This window comes from Tasmannia lanceolata, unplaced genomic scaffold (genome assembly GCF_043159265.1).
Source record: "Tasmannia lanceolata isolate RefF3 unplaced genomic scaffold, GAP_Taslan_0.1 ptg000007l, whole genome shotgun sequence".
NCBI classification, from domain to species: Eukaryota; Viridiplantae; Streptophyta; class Magnoliopsida; order Canellales; family Winteraceae; genus Tasmannia; species Tasmannia lanceolata.
In genome coordinates, this window is record NW_027518684.1 from 27,510,921 (window position 1) to 27,529,963 (window position 19,043).

The 19,043-nt window shown below is 37.4% G+C and overlaps 2 protein-coding genes across 12 annotated transcripts; both read right to left on the minus strand.

Annotated features, from left to right (window-relative positions):
• On the minus strand, positions 1 to 7,170 carry LOC143882344 (CDT1-like protein a, chloroplastic). Of its 3 annotated transcripts, none has more exons than XM_077385892.1 (7): positions 6,024 to 7,162; positions 5,112 to 5,231; positions 4,118 to 4,349; positions 2,715 to 3,452; positions 1,860 to 2,043; positions 1,657 to 1,747; positions 1 to 464 (listed from the first exon to the last, which is right to left on the minus strand). In XM_077385892.1, exons 1-7 carry the CDS (start codon positions 6,404 to 6,406, stop codon positions 407 to 409), a joined length of 1,806 nt encoding a protein of 601 aa, XP_077242007.1. In that variant the 5' UTR covers positions 6,407 to 7,162; the 3' UTR covers positions 1 to 406. The 3 variants fall into 3 exon arrangements, 2 of the variants coding, with proteins under 2 accessions (XP_077242007.1, XP_077242006.1); XM_077385891.1 differs by having other exon boundaries at positions 1,842 to 2,043; positions 6,024 to 7,160; XR_013252175.1 differs by having other exon boundaries at positions 408 to 464; positions 1,883 to 2,043; positions 6,024 to 7,170.
• Positions 7,171 to 8,297: 1,127 nt separating this feature from the next.
• On the minus strand, positions 8,298 to 18,304 carry LOC143882345 (CDT1-like protein a, chloroplastic). Of its 9 annotated transcripts, none has more exons than XM_077385895.1 (10): positions 18,037 to 18,303; positions 16,947 to 17,155; positions 16,704 to 16,849; positions 15,484 to 15,978; positions 13,498 to 13,617; positions 12,496 to 12,727; positions 11,044 to 11,781; positions 10,201 to 10,402; positions 10,014 to 10,104; positions 8,298 to 8,734 (listed from the first exon to the last, which is right to left on the minus strand). In XM_077385895.1, the coding sequence occupies exons 4-10, from the start codon at positions 15,864 to 15,866 to the stop codon at positions 8,677 to 8,679; spliced, it is 1,824 nt and encodes a 607-aa protein (XP_077242010.1). In that variant the 5' UTR covers positions 15,867 to 15,978; positions 16,704 to 16,849; positions 16,947 to 17,155; positions 18,037 to 18,303; the 3' UTR covers positions 8,298 to 8,676. The 9 variants fall into 9 exon arrangements, 5 of the variants coding, with proteins under 5 accessions (XP_077242010.1, XP_077242012.1, XP_077242009.1 ...); XM_077385897.1 differs by having other exon boundaries at positions 15,484 to 15,678; positions 18,037 to 18,301; XM_077385894.1 differs by having other exon boundaries at positions 10,219 to 10,402; positions 15,484 to 16,849; positions 18,037 to 18,304.
• Positions 18,305 to 19,043: the final 739 nt, after the last annotated feature.

Sequence of the window (19,043 nt, forward strand, 5' to 3'; positions counted from 1 at the left end):
TTAGGATTTACATTGTATTTCAAAAGATAAAACACTAAGCACTATCATGAACATAGTTCTTTCTGCAATGAAATTTTGGTATTAAACAGCAAGATGGCAAGAAATGGGCATTTACAAGGAATCGGCCCAAAAATTAAAAACTCGAGCCTCTTTTACATAACATAGACAGGCATCCTCAAAGGCCTGTAATTATCAGTTCAATGATGGGCAGAGGCAGTATGTATACAAGGCAGCCCCGTTGCAGGGGCTAAAACATGAGACCAGTAATCACTGGCCATGAATGTTTTGGCTAATTTTCTACTGAATGCAGCCATACTTGGTGTATTTGCCCCCGAATTAGGCCATCTAGAAAACTTGGAGCCATGAAAGGGAACAAAGTTGCAGAATAGAGTTGAAGGATTCTCTTTTACTCAGCTTCTGCAAGTTTTGCATGTAGGGACATAGGGCTTGACATCTTATTGATCCTGCAAAAACCCACAGGACATACTATTAATCAACTAATGTTTTTTTTTTTTTTGAATGGCAATAATCAATCAACTAATTTTAACTGTATAATATCTAAAACTTATCCTTAAACATCAATTCAAATGCAGCAAATAAATCTATTCCATGTCAAAAAATATTGACTCCCACAGAATAACACAACCCTTTTGGCTTACAGAACTGCACAATGTTATTCAGAATTGCTTCACAGAAATGTCATGGCCATTTTTTGCATGAACTTGATTCCCTGGGTTAAGCTCCTATGATTCATTCTTGTTTGCCCAATTTTGTAAAGACCCATTTTCTCCACATTTCATCAGAAAAATACAGACCTATGGTTTGAAGATAGAATTAGTCCATACCCATAACATTTGACTTTGACTTGCATTATTACGAGCATCTATAGAGAGGCATTATTACGAGCATCTATAGAGAGAAGAGGAGGCCATTAAATGAACTTCCTTAGAACTCTCATATTTGCTTTCTAGCTCCCTTTCTAAATAGGTCTGCAAATTCAGGAAAATACCTTTGAATAACAAGCTCAACCAAGATTGTCTCAAAAGAATTCATAATTGGCACTTTTGCTGAAAGGAAACGTAGCTAAATTAATTCAACGAGGTAAAGTTGTAGATTATATGCATATTATTCGTACACTAAGTACTAAAAGAATAAGTGGAATATAAGATATGTCAGATATGTAACAATCAATTACTCCAAAAGCTTTAGCTGTTAGAGTTAGAGTTAGTGTTATTCAATCATTTATACTTCAGCACTCCCCCTCATGTGTGGCCCCTCTTTCTTTGGGGTTGGCCGTACACGTGGATTTTTAATATCAAGGAGCTATTGGGTTTTGAGAACGGGACCTGCCGTGAGGCAATGGTTCTGGATGACATGTGAAACAACCAATTAGTCCAAATATTTGATCACTTATATTTCATCAGACTCATTGTCTAAAGCTTCTTTGACAGCCTCTGATAGAATCAGAGGTGAATTTCAACCAAGAGGGCACAACAAAGTGAACAAACTGGGCCTCAGCTTTTGAAATTATCTTTTAAGTTGGTATAGATCTCCACAGTTCATTCTTGAAAAGTCAACGCATCCAACTAAAATCACCATTCAAAAAAATGCAAGACACGCCAGAAAGGCATCTAGTTAAATATTAGTAAAGTTTACCAAAAGACGAGATCCCCAGAAGCTAACATCTTCTCTTGAATCCAATCAGGAAGAAGCTCTTGCAATAGCTTCAGCTGTTCTTCAACTTCTCCTACAAACCCAAATCACAAAAATTTAGCATTCAGCTACAATCATTACTGGTTGTAAAAAGTCATCTCAGCTTAATAAAGAACTCAAGGTCTTACTATCATCGGTAATATAACTGGAATTCCCAATTATCTTGTACATCAACTCCCGTTTTGTGATAACAGAGCGCTTCGTAGACTGAAATGTGAGGTGGATCATGTCTAAGAGCCTAGGCAAGTGTGCAATCATTTGTTTTCGCCTCTTTGCTTCAGAAATGCCCGCATCACGCTCCTCCAATGCCTTCCGCTCTTTCTCTCTTACCTGTGAGAAAAGATATGGTTAATCCTGCATCAAAACCATGTAACATAAAATGGTGATATGCTAGTAAAATCATAATTTTATCTAGGTACTCAAAATTACATTAATATAAGAAATGGTATTGACACTTTAAAAACCATTTGCCAATCAAGCCATTTGTCTTGTCTGATTTGTTTTGACTCTGTATAACTGAATTATATGAATATACCTAGAGTGTGAAACATACTCCAAAAGATTAAGCTGTTAGAGTTGGTGTTATTTAATCATTAATACTTCAACACTCCCCTTACATGTGGCCCCTCTTTGTTTTGGGTTTGCCGTACACATGGCACATGTGGCATCTCTTTTGGGTTGGCCATACATGTGGAATTTTATTATCAAGGAGTTGATGGGTTTTGAACACATGACATGTCGTGAGGCAATAGAACTCTTTCGGGTTACTCCAAAAACTTAAGCTGTTAGAGTTGGTGTTATTTAATATTTATACTTCAGCAGAGTCCATAAACAAGACCAGAGAACAAAGAAATAGTAGAAAAAATAATCTATTGAGAACCTCAAGAGGACACATTTGTCCAAAAACAATGCCTGGCAAGCAGTACTTGTGAGAAAGTGTTGTAATTGCATCGATCGACATCAAATTCAAGGAGCCAAGATAAAGTAGGGAGAGGATTTACCGATTGCAATAGCTCCTTAGGAAGAATCTTAATAATATCCTCATCCGCTGATGAAATTCCTGTTTCATTCTCCTCTTTGATTTTTGGAGTCTTTACAGGTGTGAGGAACTTCAATGACCGGATCCGAGTTGAATGCCTCACAGCCTTATCAGGCATTGTGGAATCATTGTCTGGACTCAAGCGACATCTCTTTGGTGTCCGTAATTCGGCTGTAACAGTCATCAACTTTGATGGAGAAAATATGAATTTTTCTGGAGTTCCTTTGATGTCAGATATTTCTATTGGAGAAGAATCAACATTCTTCGTGGGTTCAATCTCTGCATCATGGATTGTATGCGGGCTTGAAGGGCATAATTGAACAGAGGAAGAACGAAATGTTAATGACTTTTTTATGTTGTGTGCTTTTGAAGAGCAGTCAAATGAGGATTTAACAGTAGAATCAGATGTTGGCTCATCAGAAGACTTTTTGTTTAAGCATGGACTTTGCAGGTTTAGAGATGGGAGAGTAGTCAGTAGGTGTACTTGAGTTTTCTCGGATTCTTGGAGAGGAGTTTTCTTCGAGAATCTTCTCTGGAAGGATTGAGACAAATGGGAAGGAACTGTTATAGGCTGAAGAGGACTTTCAGATGAAGATGCAATAGGTAATGAGGGCCGGGAGGGCTTGCTAATGTTCGATAACATGCTTGGTTTTGTTCTATTGAATGGCTCTGGTAGTGCTTCCTCTGGAATTTCATCACCCTGATTAATGAGAAAAAAACAAGTGTTACAGAGACAATGCACAATAACAAATCAATACCAATATGTAAGTAGAGAGGGGGGGAAAAGTCTCAAAATATTAGGGGCCCGTTTGGCTACCATGAATTTTTTTTCATGATAAACTGGTGTCTCCAAATTGTGAGAGAGGGCTTGGGCAGGGAAGTGGGTAAACAACAGGACAAAAAAACTCTGATCAAAATCCGATTGACCTTTTCATGAATTTTGGCCACCTTTCACCCTCATTACGATCGGCCCTCTCAAATCTCTCTCCTTCTCCCACCTGCCCTACCCCTCTATCACCACTTGGAGACACTAATTTCTCATGAAAAAAAATCCTTGCTGCCAGACATACCATAAATAGAAGAAAAGAGTTCTGCCATATTACACATATTTGAATATGGATTCTGAAAAAAATGATAAAAGAACTAGAACTGTTCTAGAAGACGCTATTTCCCAAATTCAAAACATGGTTGCATTTTTTTTTTCTCACATATATGCCAAGAAAAGAAAATCATTAGGATAAACTTTACTAGTTTTCTGAGACAAAATCTAATTGTAACTAAAATCATTCAACAGCACATAAGAAATGAGAGTTATACCACACTTTAGTTCGTACAAAAGACTAGGAAGACATGAGAATTAGGTACCTCAGGATGTGCATTGACAAAATCCAAAAGCCGTGCTCGGAACACCTTCGCCAAAATAGAATAACCATCAAGATTTTTCTTTCCAGTATTTTTGAATGCATCAAGTTTCAGGGTAACTTGAAGATCTGGCTTCATACAAAGCGTCCTCTCATCGTGCACAAGGATCTTCTTTATACATATGGCCTCGGGCAAAATGAACTTCAATTGTGCCAAATGACCATAAGAAAACCTCCTACATACTCAAATGAGTAGAGAATAGAGAAGTAGTACATTATCAATACCCAACTCAGCAAATGAAAAATAAAAATTTCTCATATTATGCATCCAAAATGAAAAAAAGGGATTTCTGCCTGTAAATCATCAACTAATATATCTAAGAGGAATGCTAAACTCGGGCACCCTTGCAAGAATCAGAGGAAAGGGTGCCCCCATTGGATGCACGTCACCAAAGTGCAATTAAAGAATGTAAAAGTCAATGACTATTAAATGCACTTTCGTGAAGTGCATCCAATGGGGCCACCCTTTCCTCTGATTTTTGCAAGGGCCCTCTTGAGTTTAGCATTCCTCTATATCTAATTAGTCATTTCAAATCATGAAATGCTAAAAACGTTTCTTTTTGAAGAGCCCCTAAATAATATACCAGACTTGTACAAAAATGCCCTTTAAGGCATTCTAAATCATGATTCTTTCCTAAAGATTATTTATTCATACTGTTCCTCATATTTAAAACAATTGAAGTTTTCATAAGAAACTAAAATAAAAGATTTTGGACAAAAAATAATGTCTGCTTTTAGTGATGCTCGAAGGACATTTTTATCAATAATAGCTTATATATTGTATGTAGTAAGCATTTAGGGACCTGTTGGAAATATTTCTCGAAAAGGTTAAACTCTTTGGTGCAAATTAAGTGATAATAGGTAAACTACAAAACAAATAAAAAAAAAAAGAGATATTAAATGCCTAATAAAATTTTCCTGGTAAGATAAAAAGATACCTATCAGTTAAAGTTTCAATCTTTGGAGAAATGTTTGAAAATGTTGTGGTTGCTCCTTTCAACTGAGTCAGCCTAATTGAACTCTGCAACCTGTCAAAGAACTCTCCCAACAGCTCATACCTATCATCCAAGCAAATATTAAAATTTCAGGACATAATCAACCTGGTAAAATTAACAGAATTTTATAAGCATTGCTCCAATATAGAACAAAATTAAACACTTTCCAAACTTATGTTGACAACCCACAATCATATTTTATCAATAAAGAAAATATCTAAAAATGCCAAAGTCAAAATAAAGAGTGAAATATAAGAGTTCCAGCAAATTATAGTGTTAGCATTAGTTCTGTAAATATACTTTGGACACTGAACTCTGAACTCAAGCTCACGGATCTTCTGATGACATAGAAAAGTGCAAAAATCCCCAAAAGAAACAAAAATGAAGAGCAGAGCAGATCTGGACTGACTACATAATCTCCATACTTTTTTGTTCTAACCATCTTCTAAAGGCTACTGATCTGGTATTTAAGATCGCGTAATCAACATTAATGATGATGAACCCAGATGGGTTAATTGCTTCAAACCAGAAACCTAATAATTTTTAAGAACATCAGGACAACAAAAAATATCACCATAATATTTATACAAAAACAACAACAAAAATAGTAGGATATAACAATTGACTATTACATAAAATGCATTTCAAGGCCCAAAACCTAAAAAATGCCCATAAATAACAAAAAGGAAAAACAATAAGAATAGAATGAATTTCCTCAAATAGAAATCTGGAAAATGCAGAAAAAAACTCTAGAAAATATAATAAAAAATCAATTTATTTTATTGAATCACATCCAAATGCCAAATAAGTTTATAACAATATTAAATAACTCCAAAAAAGGGGGATAAAACTTACTTTTCAAGGAGCTTGAGATTGGATTTATCCTTTGAGGCCTTGCGAAAGCTCGAACTGATATGGGTCTGATCCCCGTATAAGAGATCTCTGCTTGATTTGCAACTATCTTGGTGATCAGAAGAACCTTTTTGTGATTTTTCAAGCCCTTGAGCCATCATCTTTACTTCCTTCAAAGAAAGGGCTACACCGCGGTTTCGACTCCGCTGTGGGAGATGAATTAGCTTTTTGGGGGTTTTCAAGCTCCATGGTTCTTGATATAAGAGTTTGATTTTATCTGAAAGAGAAGATTTCAAGCTTGATTGGGTACTGAGTGGGGTAGAAGAGATTGTGTTCTTGGGTCCTAGTGGGTGTGAAGGAGAGGAGGGATTTATTTTGGATTCCATGGAGAGAGAGAGAGAGAGAGAGAGATGGAAGGGTAAAGTAGACGTTGCTTGGCGGGAGATTTTTGGCGGGAAGGGTGAGTTGGCTGGCCACGTGGGATATAGTTGCCAAGTCAGAAGATTTGTTAATAAATGATTACGCCAAAATTAGGGCGTTTGCTAACGAATGCATGTGGGTAAATACATAACCCCCCCCCCCCTTAGGGTTCTCAGAGCCGTTGATCTTGGACATTTTGTGTGTGATGGGAATAGTAAAAAAACCCTAACAATTATTAACTTTTTGGGCCATGCCACGGCCGTCGCGGCGCATTATAAATGTGTTAGTCGCCAATGCCACGGCCGTACGATCACATGTGCGGCCCAGATTAGAAAGGCTTATAACCGGGTGATTTGGTTATCCGGTAAGCCATCTTATCTCTTCTCCTAATCTTTAGGGCTGATGATCACGAAAATCCAGTCCTCTCTCGCAATTCTATTGGTTCCTCCAATGGTCTCTTGCTTCGCAAAAAAGTTCCGCCCTCAGGCATCCATGGTCACGGCTGATTAAAACTACAGCCGCAATCCACCTACATGAATTCTTTGAACACAGACCAAAGAATAAAAATCAAATTCTCTTGACTCTAAGAGCAGGTCTGGCTACCATGAATTTTTCCTGGAATATTAGCTTACCCATCGGTGAGGAAGGATGGGAGTACAAATCAAATCTTCTTGACTCAAAGGGCAGCTTTGTCTACCCTGAATTTTTCCCCTGGAAATTAGCTTAACTATTAGTGAGGTAGGATTGGATTGTGATAGAGACACTTGAGGAGAGGGTAGGAAAAGTCCAAATAACAAAGAAACAGTAAACTTTTCATCCTCTACTCATTCGTGTCCTCTCAAGCCTCACCTTCTCCTTCCCACACTACTCATCTCACACCACTTAGAGAAACTAATTTATTATGAAAAAAATTTCATGGTTGACAGGCATCAGCCATCATACATGGCCTGGAGAATTATTTATCATGAAATTTGTTTTCGGAAAACATTTTTCCAGAAGAAATATTTTTCTGGCAATCCAAACAGGACCTAAGCTATAGACAGCCGATTAGAAAAATTAACTAGCAAAGTGAAAGTTTTATTTCTTACTCACAAGCCAATCAAATGAAATCTCCAGCTTTTGCTACTCTGAAGCCCTATTTGAAATATAGGAAAAACATTTCCTGAAGATTTTTTTTTTTCAGGTAAAGTTTTTTCGTTTCAACAATTTAGAGCGAAATCTTAGTGTTGTAGCTAATTTAGAAGGATATTGTTACAAATTAAAGGACCCTCTAAATAAATTTTGAACTGCCGGGTTAAAGTTACTTTTTCTTCACAAGTAATCAATGGAAAAGTAGGAATTCTGACCAAAAAAAAATTATTTTCCAAACTTTTCTAGAAAATTCATACAATCCAAATCAGGCCTGAGTAAACCATATGCAAATGCTGGCCCACCATTGGTCATTCCTCATCAGGAAGTTTTTATTGATATCAACAACGATCTGCATTCAATGGCCAAAAATTCATTTGATCGGATGGTTAGAATGTGAAATTAGTATGGGGCCCACTTTGTAGATGTGTTCTATGAATCAATTACAGGCAGTCACATTAAAGAGATATCCAGCCCAACTTTCACTTACAACATGGATGAGCTTTGTTGGGGGCGCACAATCAGCTGTATTTGCAGTGTGCGTAGAGCATGAACCAGCAAAATGGATCATTGGATTCAATATTGACCTCTGGAGTATCATATACTCTGTGAGTAGACCTTGCTTTCTTTCTTTTATTTCATATAATCTAAATCCTTAGGCCCTGTTTGGATTGTAATAAAAACATTTCTGGTGGATGGCAAAAAACATTTACATTGTATTTCAAAAGATAAAACACTAACCACTATCATGAACATATTTCCTTCTGCAATGAAATTTTGGTACTAATAAGCAAGATGCCAAGAAATGGGCATTTACAAGGAATCAGCCCAAAACTTAAAAACTCGAGCCTCTTTTACATAACATAGATAGGCATCCTCAAGGGCATGTAATTATCAGTTCAATGATGGGCATCGGCAGTATGTATACAAGGCAGCCCCTTTGCAGGGGCTAAAACATGAGACCAGTAATCACTGGCCATGAATGTTTTGGCTAATTTTCTACTAAACGCAGCCATACTTGGTGTATTTGCCTGCGAATTAGGCCATCTAGAAAACTTGGAGCCATGAAAGGGAACAAAGTTGCAGAATAGAGTTGAAGGATTCTCTTTTACTCAGCTTCTGCAAGTTTTGCATGTAGGGACATAGGGCTTGACATCTTATTGATCCTGCAAAAACCCACAGGACATACTATTAATCAAAAAAAAAATTTTTTTTTTTTAATGGCAATAATCAATCAACTAATTGTAACTGTATAATATCTAAAACTTATCCTTAAACATCAATTCAAATGCAGCAAATAAATCTATTCCACGTCAAAAAATATCGACTCCCACAGAATAACACAACCCTTTTGGCTTACAGAACTGCACAATGTTATTCAGAATTGCTTCACATAAATGTCATGGCCATTTTTTGCATGAACTTTATTCCCTGGGTTAAGCTCCTATGATTCATTCTTGTTTGCCCAATTTTGTAAAGACCCATTTTCTCCACATTTCATCAGAAAAATACAGACCTATGGTTTGAGGATAGAATGAGTCCATACCCATAACATTTGACTTTGACTTGCATTATTACGAGCATCTATAGAGAGAAGAGGAGGTCATTAAATGAACTTCCTTAGAACTCTCATATTTGCTTTCTAGCTCCCTTTCTAAATAGGTCCGCAAATTCAGGAAAATACCTTTGAGTAACAAGCTCAACCAAGATTGTCTCAAAAGAATTCATAATTGGCACTTTTGCTGAATTATCTTCACCATACAGTAACCAACTTCATAGTGTACTAGTTCATTTTTTTTGTGAACATTCATAATTTGGTACACCAGTAAGAGATTTAGTTAACATAGGGTGTAAAAAAAAGGAAACGTGGCTAAATTATTTCAACGAGGTAAAGTTGTAGATTATATGCATATTTTTCGTACACTAAGTACTAAAAGAATAACTGGAATATCAGATATGTAACAACCAATTACTCCAAAAGCTTTAGCTGTTAGAGTTAGAGTTAGAGTTAGTGTTATTTAATCATTTATACTTCAGCACTCCCCCTCATGTGTGGCCCCTCTTTCTTTGGGGTTGGCCGGACACGTGGATTTTTAATATCAAGGAGCTGTTGGGTTTTGAGCCCAGGACCTGCCGTGAGGCAATGGTTCTGGATAACATGTGAAACAACCAATTAGTCCAAATATTTGATCACTTATATTTCATCAGACTCATTGTCCAAAGCTTCTGTGACAGCCTCTGACAGAATTAGAGGTGAATTTCAACCAAGATCGCACAACAAAGTGAACAAACTGGGCCTCAGCTTTTGAAATTCTCTTTTAAAGAAAGTTGGTATAGATCTCCACAGTTCATTCTTGAAAAGTCAACGCATCCAACTAAAATCACCATTCAAAAAAATGCAAGACACACCAGAAAGGCATCTCGTTAAATATTAGTAAAGCTTACCAACAGACGAGATCCCCAGAAGCTAACATCTTCTCTTGAATCCAATCAGGAAGAAGCTCTTGCAATAGCTTCAGCTGTTCTTCAACTTCTCCTACAAACTCAAATCACAAAAATTTAGCTTTCAGCTACAATTATTATTGGTTGTAAAAAGTCATCTCAGCTTAATAAAGAACTCAAGGTCTTATACTATCATCGGTAATATAACTGGAATTCCCAATTATCTTGTACATCAACTCCCGTTTTGTGATAACAGAGCGCTTCGTAGACTGAAATGTGAGGTGGATCATGTCTAAGAGCCTAGGCAAGTGTGCAATCATTTGTTTTCGCCTCTTTGCTTCAGAAATGCCCGCATCACGCTCCTCCAATGCCTTCCTCTCTTTCTCTCTTACCTGTGAGAAAAGATATGGTTAATCCTGCATCAAAACCATGTAACATAAAATGGTGATATGCTAGTTAAATCATAATTTTATCTACGTATTCAAAATTACATTAATATAAGAAATGGTATTGACACTTTAAAAACCATTTGCCAATCAAGCCATTTGTCTTGTCTGATTTGTTTTGACTCTGTATAACTGAATTACATGAATATACCTAGAGTGTGAAATAACCAATTACTCCAAAAGATTAAGCTGTTGGAGTTGGTGTTATTTAATCATTAATACTTCAACACATCCCTCACATGTGGCCCCTCTTTGTTTTGGGTTGGCCATACATGTGGAATTTTGTTATCAAGGAGTTGATGGGTTTTGAACACATGACATGTCGTGAGGCAATAGAACTCTTTCGAGTTACTCCAAAAAGTTAAGCTGTTAGAGTTGGTGTTATTTAATCATTTATACTTCAGCAGAGTCCATAAACAAGACCAGAGAACAAAGAAATAGTAGAAAAATAATCTATTGAGAACCTCAAGAGGACACATTTGTCCAAAAACAATGCCTGGCAAGCAGTACTTGTGAGAAATAGTGTTGTAATTGCATAGATCGACATCAAATTCAAGGAGCCAAGATAAAGTAGGGAGAGGATTTACCGATTGCAATAGCTCCTTAGGAAGAATCTTAATAATATCCTCATCCGCTGATGAAATTCCTGTTTCATCTTCCTCTTTGATTTTTGGAGTCTTTACAGGTGTGAGGAACTTCAATGACCGGATCCGAGTTGAATGCTTCACAGCCTTATCAGGCATTGTGGAATCATTGTCTGGACTCAAGCGACATCTCTTTGGTGTCCGTAATTCGGCTGTAACAGTCATCAACTTTGATGGAGTAAATACGAATTTTTCTGGAGTTCCTTTGATGTCAGATATTTCTATTGGAGTAGAATCAACATTCTTTGTGGGTTCAATCTCTGCATCATGGATTGTATGCGGGCTTGAAGGGCATAATTGAACAGAGGAAGAACAAAATGTTAATGACTTTTTTATGGTGTGTGCTTTTGAAGAGCAGTCAAATGAGGATTTAACAGTAGAATCAGATGTTGGCTCATCAGAAGACCTTTTGTTTGAGTATGGACTATGCAGGTTTAGAGATGGGAGAGTAGTCAATAGGTGTACTTGAGTTTTCTCGGATTCTTGGAGAGGAGTTTTCTTCGAGAATCTTCTCTGGAAGGATTGAGACAAATGGGAAGGAACTGTTATAGGCTGAAGAGGACTTTCAGATGAAGATGCAATAGGTAATGAGGGCCGGGAGGGCTTGCTAATGCTCGATAACATGCTTGGTTTTGTTCTATTGAATGGCTCTGGTAGTGCTTCCTCTGGAATTTCATCACCCTGATTAATGAGAAAAAAACAAGTGTTACACAGACATTGCACAATAACAAATCATTACCAATATGTAAGTAGAGAGGGGGGGGGGGGGGGGGAGTCTCAAAATATTACGGGCACGTTTGGCTACCATGAATTTTTTTTCATGATAAACTGGTGTCTCCAAATTGTGAGAGAGGGCTTGGGCAGGGAAGTGGCTAAAAAACAGGACAAAAAAACTCTAATCAAAATCCGATTGACTTTTTCATGAATTTTGGCCACTTTTCTCACCCTCATTGCGATCGACCCTCTCAAATCTCTCTCCTTCTCCCACCTGCCCTACCCCTCTATCACCACTTGGAGACACTAATTTCTCATGAAAAAAAATCCTTGCTGCCAGACATACCCTAAATAGAAGAAAAGAGTTCTGCCATATTACTCATATTTGAATAAGGATTGTGAAAAAATGATAAAAGAACTAGAACTGTTCTAGAAGACGCTATTTCCCAAATTCAAAACATGGTTGCATTTTTTTTTCTCACATATATGCCAAGAAAAGAAAATCATTAGGATAAACTGTTACTAGTTTTCTGAGACAAAATCTAATTGTAACTAAAATCATTCAACAGCACATAAGAAATACACCAAACAATAATATTGCATTACTAATCACTGTTGAAATGAGAGCTATACCACACTTTAGTTCGTACAAAAGACTAGGTAGACATGAGAATTAGGTACCTCAGGATGTGCATTGACAAAATCCAAAAGCCGTGCTCGGAACACCTTCGCCAAAATTGAATAACCATCAAGATTTTTCTTTCCATTATTTTTTAATGCATCAAGTTTCAAGGTAACTTGAAGATCTGGCTTCATACAAAGCGTCTTCTCATCGTGCACAAGGATCTTCTTTATACATATGGCCTCGGGCAAAATGAACTTCAATTGTGCCAAATGACCATAAGAAAACCTCCTAAATACTCAAATGAGTAGAGAATAGAGAAGTAGTACATTATCAATACCCAACTCAGCAAATGAAAAATAAAAATTTCTCATATTATGCATCCAAAATGAAAAAAAGGGATTTCTACCTGTAAATCATCAACTAATATATCTAAGAGGAATGCTAAACTCGGGCACCCTTGCAAGAATCAGAAGAAAGGGTGCCCTCCATTGGATGCACGTCACCAAAGTGCAATTAAAGAATGTAAAAGTCAATGTCTATTAAATGCACTTTCGTGAAGTGCATCCAATGGGGCCACCCTTTCCTCTGATTTTTGCAAGGGCCCTCTTGAGTTTAGCATTCCTCTATATCTAATTAGTCATTGCAAATCATGAAATGCTAAAAAAGTTTCTTTTTGAAGAGCCCCTAAATAATATACCAGACTTGTGTCAACAAAAACGCCCTTTAAGGCATTCTAAATCATGATTCTTTCCTAAAAATTATTTAGTCATACTGTTCCTCGTATTTAAAACAATTGAAGTTTTCATAAGAAACAAAAATAAAAGATTTTGGACAAAAATAATGTCTGCTTTTAGTGATGCTCGAAGGACATTTTTATCAATAAAAGCTTAGTATATATTGTATGTTAACGTAAGCATTTAGGGACCTGTTGGAAATATTTCTCGAAAAGGTTAAACTCTTTGGTGCAAATTAAGTGATAATAGGTAAACTACAAAACAAATAAAAAAAAAGAGATATTAAATGCCTAATAAAATTTTCCTGGTAAGATAAAAAGATACCTATCAGTTAAAGTTTCAATCTTTGGAGAAATGTTTGAAAATGTTGTGGTTGCTCCTTTCAACTGAGTCAGCCTAATTGAACTCTGCAACCTGTCAAAGAACTCTCCCAACAGCTCATACCTAATCATCCAAGCAAATATTAAAATTTTAGGACATAATCAACCTGGTAAAATTAACAGAATTTTATAAGCATTGCTCCAATATAGAACAAAATTAAACACTTTCCAAACATATGTTGACAACCCACAATCATATTTTATCAATAAAGAAAATATCTAAAAATGCCAAAGTCAAAATAAAGAGTGAAATATAAGAGTTCCAGCAAATTATAGTGTTAGCATTAGTTCTGTAAATATACTTTGGACACTGAACTCTGAACTCAAGCTCATGGATCTTCTGATGACATAGAAAAGTGCAAAAATCCCCAAAAGAAATAAAAATGAAGAGCAGAGCAGATCTGGACTGACTACATAATCTTCATACTTTTTTATTCTAACCATCTTCTAAAGGCTACTGATCTGGTATTTAAGACCGCGTAATCAACATTAATGATGATGAACCCAGATGGGTTAATTGCTTCAAACCAGAAACCTAATAATTTTTAAGAACATCAGGACCATAGTTGCCAGGTCGGGAAACGGAAACGGGAAACGGAACGTGAAACGGAACGTGAAACGTGAAACGGAACGTGAAACAGAACGTGAAACGGAAACGCGAAACGCGTGAAACAAATTATAGGGGAAACGAGAAACGGGAAACGATAGATAAAGGGAAACACTTTTTTTTCCTTGGAAACACATTTCCTTGAAAACTTTTTACCGCTTTTTATCATTTTCATGTGATATATAAAGGGAAATGATTCACTCCTTTTGTTTCCCGGAGACAGCCCCATCTAGTGTAAAAGAGGAGTCATAAATGCACTAAAGGGGGCTGTTCCAAGTAAAAAATTGGGGCGAATATATCACTTAGCTACATAATGTCTTTGCCCCTTTTGTTTACCGGGTACAACCCCATCTAGTTTTAAAAAAGGAGTCATAAAGACACTAAAGGGGGCTGTTCCAAGTAAAACAATGGGGCAAATATATAACTTAGACACATAAAATCTTCGCCCCTTATGTTTACTGGGGACAGCCTCATTTGGTGTAAAAGATGAGTCATAAAGACACTAAAGGGGGCAGTTCCAAGTAAACAAATGGGGTGTATATAAAACTTAGCTACGTAAAGTCTTCACCCCTTTTATTTAATAGGGACAGTCCCATCTAGTGTAAAAGAGGAATCACAAATACACTAAAGGGGGCTGTTCGGAGTAAAAAATGGGGTGAATATATGAATTACCTAAATGAACTCGTTTTTCAACCTAAACCTAATCGTGAGAGTGCGATTTCTCTCCCAGCCGCCTCTCACTCTCTTCTCTCTCTCTCTCTCTCTCTCTCTCTCTCTCTCTCTATGGCCGGCCACCGGAGAGTTGAAGAAAAAGAAGGGGAAGACAGCGTCTCTGGTACCTACCTCTCTCTCTCTCTCTCTCTCTCTCTCTCTCTCTCTCTCTCTCTCTCATAAGTTTCCCCGCCGTTTCCGTCACGTTTCACAGGCGTTTCACAATTTTTTTGGGCACGTATCGTTTCCGTTTCGGAAATAAACGGAAACGCGTTTCCCACTTCCACCATGCGTTTCGTGCAACTATGATCAGGACAACAAAATATATAGCCATAATATTTATACAAAAACAACAAAAAAATAGAAGGATATAGCAATTGACTATTACATAAAATGCATATCAAGGCCCAAAACCTAAAATATGCCCATAAATAACAAAAAGGAAAAACAATATGAATACAATGAATTTCCCCAAATAGAAATCTGGAAAATGCAGAAAAAAACTCTAGAAAATATAATAAAAAATCAATTTATTTTATTGAATCGCATCCAAATGCCAGATAAGTTTATAACAAATATTAAATAACTCCAAAAAAGGGGGATAAAACTTACTTTTCATGGAGCTTGAGATTGGATTCATCCTTTGAGGCCTTGCGAAAGCTCGAACCGATATGGGTCTGATCCGCTGATAAGAGATCTGTGCTTGATTTGCAACTATCTTGGTGATCAGAAGAACCTTTTTGTGATTTTTCAAGCCCTTGAGCCATCATCTTTACTTCCTTCAAAGAAAGGGCTACACCGCGGTTTCTGCTCCGCGGTGGGAGATGAATTAGCTTTTTGGTGGTTTTCAAGCTCCACGGCTCTTGATCTAAGGGTTTGATTTTGTCTAAAAGGGCAAATTTCAAGCTTGATTGGGTACTGAGTGGGGTAAAAGAGATTGTGTTCTTGGATTCTAGTGGGTGTGAAGGAGAGGAGAGATTTGCTTTGGATTCCATGAAGAGAGAGAGAGAGAGAGAGAGAGAGAGAGAGAGAGAGAGAGAGGTGCAAAGGGAACTGAGGGAGATGGAAGGGTAAAGTAGACGTTGCTTGGCGGGAAGGGTGAGTTGGCTGGCCACGTGGGATATAGTTGCCGAGTCAGAAGATTTGTTAATAATGATTACGCCAAAATTAGAGCGTTTGCTAACGAATGCATGTGTAAAAGTCCTAGAAGTATCCCGGTAAAATAAAAATCTCATGTTTGGTTGACCGGACTATGGTGGGAAAAAAAAAAACTTTGTTTGGTTGCTTGAACTGTTGGGAAGAAAAAAATTCTTCTCAAGCTTATTTTTGGTTCCTGGGTTTATTTTTGTTCCTGGGATTATTTTGGGATGGGATGAAAAGGCAATCATTACAAAAGTGGAATTAAAAAATTCACCACACAAGCAATCATTACAAGAGTGGGATTAAAAAAAACCTAGTGCTAAAAAGCAACCAAACATGGGATGGGACAAAAATTTTACTAAAACTTCCTGGGACAAAAATTTTACTGGCAACCTAACGGAGCAAGGGTTCTCGGAGGCGATGGCTATTGAATCGGTATTAACCGAACCTGAAATATTTCGGTTACCAAAATTTGCTAACCGAAACCGAACCAAATTATTTGCTAACCGAACCGAGCCGAAACCGAAATATAATTTAGGTTGTTCGGTTAGTTCAGTTAGAGTAGAATAAATCTACAAAACAACCCTAAAAGCACTAAAAAATGATATTTATTAGAGATTGGTGGAAAAAACTTAGACATTCATAAAAATGAACGAAAAAAAAAATTGTAGATGCAAAAATAGAGATCAAACCTCCAAACAGATACAGATGGAGCCGTGCTCTCGAACCTTTCCGAATCTACTGAAATACAAGGTCGGGCGGGAGAGGGATTGAAAGAGCGACGCCGTGGAGGAGAAGATCAAAATGCGGGATTGGATTTCTCGGACCAAAAGAAAGACTGAAAGAGGGGAGAGAAATCAAAACCCTAACATGAAAAAGATTAAAAAAGACAAAAAGAAAGAAAGAAAAGAGGGGAGAGGATCTTAGACTCTTACCGTCGAGGCGTGGAGTACTTGAGAGGTGGCCGGAGTTGACAGGTGGTCGGATATTCGGAGGCGAAGTCACGGAGTCTCTAAGGGTCCGGTCACTTGTTTTCTCGAGAAAGGAAAGGAAAGGAATCTGACGTGGCAGAAAGGAAAGGAAAAGAAACTGTGCTGGAAAATAAATAAATAAATCCTGCGGCTGTTCACTTGCACAGGAAAACCTGAAAAATCCAGAGAAAAGGTTTATTATGCCTGTTCACTTGCCAAGAATATAGTCCAAAATATACACACACAACCATCAATAATTCATTCAACCACCAAAAATATACTCCAAAAACCCCAATCGCAAGAAAAAACCCAAAAAAAAAACTTCCAAAACCCCAAGATCTCAAACCCAAATGCAATAGATAAAAGGGGGAACTCGAAAAACCCCAAAACAAGGAACGCCAAATAAGACATGAAACCCCATCAAATCCAAATCCTATTGTAACATAGCCAAAATAAACACCACAAAATCCGAAACCCATTTTTTTTTTTTTTTGCAAATCCAGCTTTTTATCAAGACATGCTTCAAAACCTAAAAACCCATTTTCTTTGCAACCCTAAAAATGGAAGATCAATATCAATAAAGAGAGGGTTTTTGCAGCCCCAAAAATGGGTTCCAGCACATACTTAAGATCAATGTGAAGATCAAAGAGAGGTTTTGAAACCATAAATACGAAAAATGAGAATGGGTTTTGCAACCCTAAAAACGCAAGTTAGGAGAGGTTTTCTGTAACCCAATAAAAAGAACGAACAGGGTTTCTGCAACCCATTTCACAAGATCGAAGAAGCCTTTTGCAAACCCATTTCTGAAACCCATTTATCAAACCGATTTCTCCAAAGCCATTTCTGAAACCCTTTTTTGCAAACCCAATTCCAAAGATGGGGACCCATTTCTGAAACCCCATTAGCAGATGGAGACCCATTTGACGAGAAACCGTAAAAATCTGAAGATGGAGACCTATTTCCGAAACCCCATTTGCAAAAATGAAAAAAAATGACGAAAAAAAATGACGAAAAAAAGGATAGAGACTGAGAGAGAGAGGCGAAGGAGAGGTACCTTGCTTTGGGTAGTCTCGCCGGAGAAGAGTAGTCTTGCCGGAGTAGATGAACTTCCGAAGGTTGGGCTTAGGTTTTCTCTTCCTCGCGGGGCTCGAAAAAACAGAAGCCCGACTTTTTTTCCTTGGTTGCTTGTAGGGGAGAATATGAGAAAAATAAGTCACAAAGAATCAGACAAGAATGGAAGATAATAGAAGATGAGGAGAATATTACGAGGAAGATTTGCGGGTGGTGTTTGGTTGCGCGAGGAAATTAGGGGAAGATGGAGGGTGTCATTATCAAAATATAGTGGAAGAGAGATAAAGAGATAAAGAGAATAAGAAAATAATTTCTCCTAATTCCCGCAACAAATTTCTCCATTTTGGTGAAAAAAGTGGAGAAGATTATGGGGGGGAACATCTCCGCCACGTAGGCGCCACCTGGGATAAAAACCAATAATGATGTCACGAAGTTGTCTAGTGGTCAAAGGTGTAAATGACAACCAAACACGCTTTGGGGAGATCTCTGAGAGATCTCATGCATTTGAAACTCCTACAATCCTCCCAAAACAAGCAACCAAACAGAGCAACTTTGATCGGAAATGAAATCCAGCCTCTGCGGGAAAGTAAGACTTTCCACGTCATTACCACGTCTGATTTTTGGGTTTCCCGTGAAACCAAGAGAACAGCGCTAAACTCAATTTCTTGGGTAAAAAGCGGAATTTTTCTTTATTTTCCTGGCTGAGAAAGCAAGTGAACAGGCCCTAACTGCAGAGACGAGAGAACAAGAGGTGTAGAAAAGAAAACCCCGTAATAGAAACCCCACTAATTGAAAGGTTTAGGATCATGTACAATATACCTATTCATTTCTAAAGGAGAACTGATATCATCACAACCACGTTTTGATATTTGAACTAACTCATCTTGTCTTTTATTATTTAAAGAGCCATCAAACTAAAGGGGTGCAAGTTTGGCCCTGTCAGCCCTGACCCGCCTTGAGCCCGAACAGGGTTTGAGTTGGATTTTCCTA

Bases quoted from the DNA above. Each gene is read 5' to 3' on its own strand.
- LOC143882344 (XM_077385891.1), bottom strand. From the start codon at position 6,406: ATGGAATCCAAAATAAATCCCTCCTCTCCTTCACACCCACTAGGACCC. The intron at 4,350-5,111 runs GTATCTTTTTAT...TTGAGTATGTAG, and splicing joins ATTGAAACTTTAACTGATAG to GAGGTTTTCTTATGGTCATT. The intron at 2,044-2,714 runs GTAAATCCTCTC...CTTTTCTCACAG, and splicing joins CTAAGGAGCTATTGCAATCG to GTAAGAGAGAAAGAGCGGAA.
- LOC143882345 (XM_077385893.1), bottom strand. From the start codon at position 16,106: ATGAGATTTTTATTTTACCGGGATACTTCTAGGACTTTTACACATGCA. The intron at 11,782-12,495 runs GTACCTAATTCT...CTCATTAATCAG, and splicing joins TTGTCAATGCACATCCTGAG to GGTGATGAAATTCCAGAGGA. The intron at 10,403-11,043 runs GTAAATCCTCTC...CTTTTCTCACAG, and splicing joins CTAAGGAGCTATTGCAATCG to GTAAGAGAGAAAGAGAGGAA.